Source organism: Salvelinus fontinalis, chromosome 8 (genome assembly GCF_029448725.1).
Source record: "Salvelinus fontinalis isolate EN_2023a chromosome 8, ASM2944872v1, whole genome shotgun sequence".
Taxonomy (NCBI): Eukaryota; Metazoa; Chordata; class Actinopteri; order Salmoniformes; family Salmonidae; genus Salvelinus; species Salvelinus fontinalis.
In genome coordinates, this window is record NC_074672.1 from 23,894,878 (window position 1) to 23,904,400 (window position 9,523).

Genomic DNA, 9,523 nt, shown 5'->3' on the forward strand with positions numbered 1-9,523 from the left:
TCGTACCTGGAGGAGGGACCAGTCGGCCCTCCTCAAGACCACCTCCAGGTATCGTCGACAAGCGGATCGCCATCAGTCCCCGGTTCCCCGGCATCGTGTCAGGCAGAAGGTATGGCTATCCCCCCGGGATCTGCCGCTCCGGGTGGAATCCCGCAAACTCTCCCCCCGGTTTTACGGCCCATTTCCCATCTCCAAGATTATTAGCCCCTCTGCTGTTCATCTTCTGTTGCCCCGTACCCTTCGTATACATCTTACCTTTCATGTGTCCAGAGTCAAACCTATGTCTTACAGCCCTTTGTTTCCTGTTTCCAGCCCCACCCTTCTCCACCGTCTCATCGACGGCCAACCGGCCTACACGGTGAGGCGTGTCCTGAAGGTTCAACATCGGGGCAGGGGGTTCCAGTACCTGGTTGACTGGGAGGATTATGGCCGGAGGAGATGTGCTGGGTTCACACCAGGGACATCCTGGACCCAGGCCTCATCGCGGATTTTCAACGTTGACACCCTGGACATCCTGGACCCTGGGGGGGGGGGGGGGTACTATCACACCCTGATCTGTTTCACCTGTCCTTGCGATTGTCTCCACCCCCCTCCAGGTGTCGCCCATCTTCCCCATTGTCCCCTGTGTATTTATGCCTGTGTTCTCTTTGCCCCTCCCTCAGGATTATTTACCTCTGCCTACCCTGACACTGAGCCTGCCTGCTGTTCGGTACCGTTGCCCTACCTCTGGTTTTCTGACCCCTGCCTGCCTTGACCTGTCTATTGCGTGCCCCTGTTGGATTATTAAATTTTTGTTAATTCGACGTTGTCTGCGTCAGGGTCTTACCTTCATACCTGATATATATATATCAGGTATGAAGGTAAGACCCAGATGCAGACAATATATACTGCTCAAAAAAATAAAGGGAACACTTAAACAACACAATGTAAATCCAAGTCAATCACACTTCTGTGAAATCAAACTGTCCACTTAGGAAGCAACACTGATTGACAATAAATTTCACATGCTGTTGTGCAAATGGAATAGACAAAAGGTGGAAATTATAGGCAATTAGCAAGACACCCCCAATAAAGGAGTGGTTCTGCAGGTGGTGACCACAGACCACTTCTCAGTTCCTATGCTTCCTGGCTGATGTTTTAGTCACTTTTGAATGTTGGCGGTGCTTTCACTCTAGTGGTAGCATGAGACGGAGTCTACAACCCACACAAGTGGCTCAGGTAGTGCAGCTCATCCAGGATGGCACATCAATGTGAGCTGTGGCAAGAAGGTTTGCTGTGTCTGTCAGCGTAGTGTCCAGAGCATGGAGGCGCTACCAGGAGACAGGCCAGTACATCAGGAGACGTGGAGGAGGCCGTAGGAGGGCAACAACCCAGCAGCAGGACCGCTACCTCCGCCTTTGTGCAAGGAGGAGCAGGTGGAGCACTGCCAGAGCCCTGCAAAAGGACCTCCAGCAGGCCACAAATGTGCATGTGTCTGCTCAAACGGTCAGAAACAGACTCCACGAGGGTGGTATGAGGGCCCGACGTCCACAGGTGGGGGTTGTGCTTACAGCCCAACACCGTGCAGGACGTTTGGCATTTGCCAGAGAACACCAAGATTGGCAAATTCGCCACTGGCACCCTGTGCTCTTCACAGATGAAAGCAGGTTCACACTGAGCACATGTGACAGACGTGACAGAGTATGGAGACGCCGTGGAGAACGTTCTGCTGCCTGCAACATCCTCCAGCATGACCGGTTTGGCGGTGGGTCAGTCATGGTGTGGGGTGGCATTTCTTTGGGGGGCCGCACAGCCCTCCATGTGCTCGCCAGAGGTAGCCTGACTGCCATTAGTTACCGAGATGAGATCCTCAGACCCCTTGTGAGACCATATGCTGGTGCGGTTGGCCCTGGGTTCCTCCTAATGCAAGACAATGCTAGACCTCATGTGGCTGGAGTGTGTCAGCAGTTCCTGCAAGAGGAAGGCATTGATGCTATGGACTGGCCCGCCCGTTCCCCAGACCTGAATCCAATTGAGCACATCTGGGACATCATGTCTCGCTCCATCCACCAACGCCACGTTGCACCACAGACTGTCCAGGAGTTGGCGGATGCTTTAGTCCAGGTCTGGGAGGAGATCCCTCAGGAGACCATCCGCCACCTCATCAGGAGCATGCCCAGGTGTTGTAGGGAGGTCATACAGGCACGTGGAGGCCACACACACTACTGAGCCTCATTTTGACTTGTTTTAAGGACATTACATCAAAGGTGGATCAGCCTGTAGTGTGGTTTTCCACTTTAATTTTGAGTGTGACTCCAAATCCAGACCTCCATGGGTTGATAAATGTGATTTCCATTGATACTTTTTGTGTGATTTTGTTGTCAGCACATTCAACTATGTAAAGAAAAAAGTATTTAATAAGAATATTTCATTCATTCAGATCTAGGATGTGTTATTTTAGTGTTCCCTTTATTTTTTTGAGCAGTGTATATACGTATATCAGGTATGACATATACCACTCAGTGGTATATATCAGTGTTCCTAATGTTTGGTTTCATTCAGTCCATCATTACTTTTTAAGACATGAAGGTCAGTCAATGCGGAAAATTTCAAGAACTTTGAAAGTTTCTTCAAGTGCAGTCGCAAAAACCATCAAGCTCTATGATGAAACTGGCTCTAATGAGGACTGCCACAGGAAAGGAAGTCCCAGAGTTACCTCTGCTGTAGAGGATACGTTCATTAGAGTTAACTGCACCTCAGGTTGCAGACCAATTAAATGCTTCACAGCACCCAGTCCGCCTGGCCTTGCTGCTATTCCAGTTTCAACGGTTCTGCCTGCGGTTACGGAACCCCTACCTGTCCCAGACCTGCTGTTTTCAACTCTTAATGATCGGCTATGAAAAGCCAACAGATTTATTCCTGATTATTATTTGACCATGCTTGTCATTTATGAACATTTTGAAAATCTTGGCTCTCTCTAATTTTCTCCTTCTCTCTTTCTTTCTCTCGGAGGACCTGAGCCCTGGGACCATACGTCGGGACTGCCGGGCGTGGTGGCTCCTTGCTGTCCCCAGTCCGCCTGGCCTTGCTGCTGTTCTGCCTGCGGTTATGGAACCGCCACCTGTCCCAGAACCCCTGTTGTTTTTCAACTCTTAATGATCGGCTATGAAAAGCCAACTGAATATTATTCATGATTATTATTTGACCATGCTTGTCACTTATGAACATTTTTGAACATCTTGGCATAGTTCTGTTATAATCTCCACCCGGCACAGCCAGAAGAGGACTGGCCACCCCTCATAGCCTGGTTCCTCTCTAGGTTTCTTCCTAGGTTTTGGCCTTTCTAGGGAGTTTTTCCTAGCCACCGTGCTTCTACACCTGCATTCTAGCTGTTTGGGGTTTTAGGCTGGGTCTCTGTACAGCACTTCGAGATATTAGCTGATGTACGAAGGGCTATATAAAATAAACTTGATTGATTGATTCAAGTAACAGACACATCTCAACATCAACTGTTCAAATGAGATTGCATGAATCAGGCCTTCATGGTCGAATTGCTGCAAAAACCACAACTAAAGGACACCAATAAGAAGAAGAGACTTGCATGGGCCAAGAAACACGAGCAATGGACATTAGACCAGTGGAAATCCGTCCTTTGGTCTGATGAGTCCAAATTTGAGATTTTTGGTTCTAAACACCGTGTCTTTGTGAGACGCAGAATAGGTGAACGGATGCTCTCCGCATGTATGGTTCCCACCGTGAAGTATGGAGGAGGAAGCGTGATGGTATGGTGGTGCTTTGCTGGTGACACTGTCTGTGATTTATTTAGAATTCAAGGCACACTTAACCAGCATGGCAACCACATCATTCTGCAGTGATACGCCATCCCATCTGCTTTGTGCTTAGTGGGACAATCATTTGTTTTTCAACAGGACAATGACCCAAAACACACCTCCAGGCTGTGTAAAGGCTATTTGACCAAGGAGAGTGATGGAGTGCGGCATCAGATGACCTCGCCTCCGCAATCACCTGACCTCAACCCAATTGTGATGGTTTGGGATGAGTTGGACCGCAGAGTGAAAGAAAAGCAGCCAACAAGTGCTCAGCATACGTGGGAACTCCTTTAAGACTGTTGGAAAAGCATTCCTCATGAAGCTGGTTGAGAGAATGCCAAGAGAGTGCAAAGCTGTCATCAAGGCAAAGGGTGGCTTAAAAGTGTTAATGTCTCACTATTATTCTACAATGTAGAACATAGTAAAAATAAATAAAAACCCTTGAATGAGTAGATGTGTCCAAACCTTTGACTGGTACGGTATATACATACACACACTGAGTATACCAAACATTAGGAACACCCCAGCGTTGCAGTTCTTTACACAACCTAGTGCACCTGGCACCTACTACCATACCCTGTTCAAAGGCACTTACATTTTTTGTCTTGCCCTTTCACCCTCTGAATGGTACACTAAATCCTTATTTTATCTGCCTCCTCTCCTTCATCTACACGTATTGAACTGGATTTTCCAAGTGACATCAATAAGTGATCACAGCTTTCACCTGGATTCACCATGTCAGTCTATGTGAAGAGCAGGTGTTCTTATTGTTTTTATTTATAAATTGTACTTCTCTGTAAAGTGTGTTCAGACTGTATGTACTAGAATTAATGTACTTCAGTAATGTACACTATTTGCTGAGATGAGGGTTGTAGATTAACAATAAACTATGTAGGCTACACTTAGTCAAAGGGGCATCATGTTAACCTTGTTGTTGATCCTTACCTCCTCGTATAAGACTAAGGTAATGAGTAGAGCAGGTATAGGTCGTCCCTTCATATGGGAATTTAAACAAAGCAGGTAGCTGTTTTATGTCAGTGCATAAACAAATACAAGCAAATACATTCGTACCATGTAAACCAGAACACATTGTTGTAGTTTCTAATACAAATCTTTATTACAACTGGGAAGGTATTTACTTGACTGTGTTTTCTTGTTTTTGTTATCTATATATTCTTATTTCCTTTCAATGCCTGCTGGTGCATTTTTAGGCCCTGAGGCGATTTCTTTGACACTGTCTGATAGAATTCTACACAGCAAACACTCTCTGTCCTCCTCAACCCACTCCTCCTCCACACAACTCTTTCCAACTGCATTCTGTCATAAGGAGGAGCGAATTGGAGAAGAGGGCCTGCATTGTGGTGTTTCAAAATATAACAGATTTTTAAGAGGAGAATGGAGGAGAGGAGAAAAGAGAGTGATAATAAAGTGCAGTCTTTTCCCTTTACAACACATAACACACCCTCCCACTTTATCTTGAGTCATACACTGAAAGACACAGATTTCAGACATTAACATAATTCAGAGCTTGTTGACTTGACAACTGTTGATCGTCATGTACCAGCTGTTTTCATATCTCAGTTGATAGACATGCAACACTTTCTTATAGCATAGAAAGCTTGTTCTGAACTTAACCATAACCAATTTTAATAAGTAGGCTTAGTCTGCACAATGACTATTGTGTAAATGTCGTAAAGATAGTGAATTAGGCCTATACAATGACCACTACCAAGTGGTCATCCTTCCCTGTAAAAATGCTCGACTTTGTTCCCTATTTTTCCCAATATTAGCTACACCATTCTTGCTTAGTGAAATTCAAGTAATGAACATTTCTCAAGACAGTTGAAAGTAGGGGTTTTAAGGTGAGCTAAACGTTTTACAAATTGATAGGATTTTTAATAAAAGGGTACGTATTGTATTTCGTTGACAGTTATGAATTTGGACGGTAATATATAAAGTAGGATACTCTCAGGCTTCCGTACTCTTACGACGAGTCCCGGAAGTGCTAAACATGATTTGTAAACAAACTCATGAGCCAGATCTTTAGTTAAAAAAAGAACGTACTACCGTATATGACGTGGGTTGCGTATCATTGGATGCACCCTGTAGAATGTGAGTAACTTGTTACGTTCCTTATATTCTGGTTGCTTGACATTTAATCACTGTTGTGTTTAACTCCAAATCAATGAGAACGCTATTAGCATTAACCGCTGACTTTTGTAAACTACCTAACGTTAGCTAACTAACTAAGTAGTCGGCTAACCAACCTAACTAGCAGTCATATCCAGCTAGCTTAACAGTTGCTAGTTAACCAGTTACTTCTCCGATATAATTAGCTAGCTAGCTTACGTCAAAACTGGCCAGTACAGTAGGCTCTCTCTCTAGCTAGTCGAAAGCAAACCCTATCAGCTGTTGCTGTTATTCAGGATGCCAGATCTACCAGCTAGCTAGCATGACAGCTACGGCAGTAGACACCACGCTAATGCAACTGGTCAGTAGATATCTTTGGTTGTCCTTATCACATTGTAGATAATTAGTTAACCCATGTAGAGTTGCAATTGCATGCTGTGTCACGTATATCAACTGACTAAATGGACTGTGTAACAACTAGCTAATACTAACCATATTTTTGTAACTGGCTACTGTACCAATCAGTGTCAGTGAAATGTGGAAGTAACTAAGTTGTCACACGTAGCTCATCTAAGTAACATTCAAACTCTCCTCATCTCTATTCTTTCACTTTTCTTTCTGAAACACAGGATTCCACCTGTGTGGAAGTAACCCAACTACATTTGCCAGTGAGTGACAGAGAGAGATATCTACTTGTATCTGTAGAGATCTGTGTCTGTAGGCAGGGCAGCCATGTCTAGGAAGCAGACAGGAAAGCCACTGCGTGGCAGCAACAGAAAGTGTGATGCGGAGCGAAAGCGGGATGAGCGGGTCACGCGCAGGGCAATCGCCAAGGACCGCAAGAACCGGCCCCAGGACGGGGACGAGGGAGAGGAGTTTGTCAGCTTCTCCAACCAGCTCCAAGCGCTGGGGCTCAAACTGAGAGAGGTGCCTGGAGATGGGTAAGATTCAGAGAGAGAACATTGCAGACATTGCAGACACTGCAGACACCTGGCAGACCTATAAATGCCTGGATAGGTATTTAGTATATCAGCTAACCACATATTATATGATCTAGCAATTTGATGCCCGACTGTGTAATCGATGACATGGCACGCAACCATTGGTTGATGCAATGCAGCATCTATAATGTAGTCAGCATGGAATGCAATCAAAGTGCTCTTATAAATGGCTGTTACAACGTTGACTAATACTGTGTGTCCGTCTTATAGTAACTGCCTGTTCCGGGCTCTGGGTGACCAATTGGAGGGACACTCTCGAGGACACCAGCGCCTGCGCCAGGAGACTGTGCAGTACATGATGGCACACCGGCAGGACTTTGAGCCCTTTGTGGAGGATGATGTGCCCTTCGCACAGCATTGTAAGATAGAAACCAAATGCTATTTCCATGTGAAAATGTTGTGGGATGCCCAAGTTTTTGATGGTATGCCAGTCATCCTGGAGAGTGTGTCTTTAAAGATCTTGTCACTAATATTTCTCTGTTTTCTTCCTCTCAGTGTCAAACCTCTCCCAGCCTGGTACGTTTGCTGGCAATGATGCCATCGTGGCGTTCGCCCGTAGTCAACAGCTCAAGGTGGTCATTCATCAGCTCAACACCCCACTGTGGGAGGTAGGAACCTCAGTGACACCCTATTGCCCATATAGTTTACTACTTTTGTCAAGAGACACATAGCTGTATAAAAGCTAAAGTAGTGCACAATAGGGGAAATTCACACTTATTTTATGTATATGTTTTTAAAGGAGATTGGAATCCCCAAAAATGTTTTACATTTTTATTTACATGAAAGAATGGGAAAGTGGATGGGGATGTAGTAGAAAATAATAGAACGGCATAGTTTACAAAGTTGGGGAAGAGAGGCATGAATCCCTGTCGCCAGGTGGTATATGTGGTCCTACCAGTAGACCACACTGTACTGTATTTTAAGCCGAAGTCCTCTTCTAATGTAACAGACCGTATGAAATACCACAATTGATAAGCCCTACTCATTATGTTTCCTCAATTCAGATAAATGGCTCTGAGAAGCTGGTTGGCCGAGAGCTACACATTGCCTATCGCTATGGAGACCATTACGACAGTGTACGACCAATCGGTGACAACTCTGAGAGCCCTGCTCAGCTGCGTTTAGAGGTACGGGAAAAAAGCGGTTCATTTAAAAACACACCCCCAAATATTTCAACCATTGGATTAGTCTTATTCATAAAATGTTCCTTATTCCCCCTACACCTCTCTTGTTCTTCCAGAATCTTCATAATTCGAGTGTGCAGCGTGAGTTTGGTGACGGCCAGAGGGACAGACAGAAAGCCCCCTCGCCCACCCCCTCCGAGGAGGACAATGTGATCCTAAGTTCCCTGAAGAACAGGGGCCCAAACTGTGAGTGTCCCTGCTGTCTTCTCCCCCAGTGCAGTGTGATTATCAGTGTCTACTAGCTGTTTTGGGCAGGTTTTAGGTCCTTTTCTAACCCCAACTCATATAAAACTTTCATTCATCTGCAGTCTACACCTACCGTGTATAATAAACATTGCTAGTAAATACAACTGATGTTTATTGACTATTTTGGGGATTTTAGAGGGAGCTACCATCCAAAAACCATTTGATAATGATCAGCAGGAGCATCTGATGCAATATATTCACTGCGACTGACCCCATGTGTATTGTGTGCCATGTCTCTCAGGTGAAGAGGAGAATCTATTTCAGCTGAGTGCCGCCACCATCAACGCTGAGTGGCTGGTCGATTCTGAGCTAGCTGCCCAAGTGTGTCACGGCCAGTGTGCCTTTGGATCCTGCTCAGCGTGTAGACCGGCAGCGACAGAGTGCAGTGAGCACAAACCACCACCAGGTGGAGGCAACATACACAAATCCAAGGTAAATTGCAATTCTTAAATAAATATTTTTAAGATGTTTTAACACATTTTATTCAGAAAGTATGGAACCACTACACCATGACTCTCCACTCAAATTCCAATTCTGAATAAGTATTCTGAGTCTGTGACTTTCAATTCCAGTTCCAAATTAAATTGACCTGCATTTCTCTATTCATTTGAGAAGGGACTTAATTGCCTCCTTTTCATCTTGACTCCTGTGTTGTTGTTGTTGTTTTTTTTACACCTCTCAGGCTTCAAACAAGCAGAGGAAAGAGCAGCAGCGCTTGGAAAAGAAAAAGCGACAGGAGGAAAGACATCGACAGAAGGTTCTTCAAAGCAAAGGAACACCTGACCAAAACCAGAACCTCTCGGAGCCGGTCACTCTAGTGCCAGCTCTAAATACACTTAGTATATAGACAGACAGAGCATGGCCAAATAAAACTATACTGGGCGGCTGATTACAATGTTTTGCACACAGAATCAATTTCAATCTCAGTCACATTGGATGACTTGCATAAACCATTTCGTTTCTTTGCAAATGTATGGTGCCTACCTATAGGTTGTGTGTGAATGTGTTCGGGGTTGTGGTTGATTATGAGGGTGTTTGATAGTGACCCAGGATGGTGTACATAGTTTCCTCTTTTAGAGACACACTGTCTAGACTCTTTATATGCTGGTGAATGAGGGCTGCTTTTCACTACGACCATGCAGTACATCTTGGG

The 9,523-nt window shown here is 45.1% G+C and overlaps 1 protein-coding gene across 2 annotated transcripts; it reads left to right on the top strand.

The window, feature by feature from the left end:
* Positions 1-5,780: 5,780 nt before the first annotated feature.
* LOC129860902 (OTU domain-containing protein 3-like) lies at positions 5,781-9,222 on the top strand. 2 transcript variants are annotated; one of them, XM_055931797.1, is made up of 8 exons: positions 5,781-5,921; positions 6,569-6,880; positions 7,151-7,299; positions 7,436-7,548; positions 7,945-8,067; positions 8,181-8,310; positions 8,612-8,802; positions 9,053-9,222. In XM_055931797.1, exons 2-8 carry the CDS (start codon positions 6,672-6,674, stop codon positions 9,215-9,217), a joined length of 1,080 nt encoding a protein of 359 aa, XP_055787772.1. In that variant the 5' UTR covers positions 5,781-5,921; positions 6,569-6,671; the 3' UTR covers positions 9,218-9,222. The 2 variants fall into 2 exon arrangements, with proteins under 2 accessions (XP_055787772.1, XP_055787774.1); XM_055931799.1 differs by lacking the exon at positions 5,781-5,921 and adding an exon at positions 5,928-6,300.
* Positions 9,223-9,523: the final 301 nt, after the last annotated feature.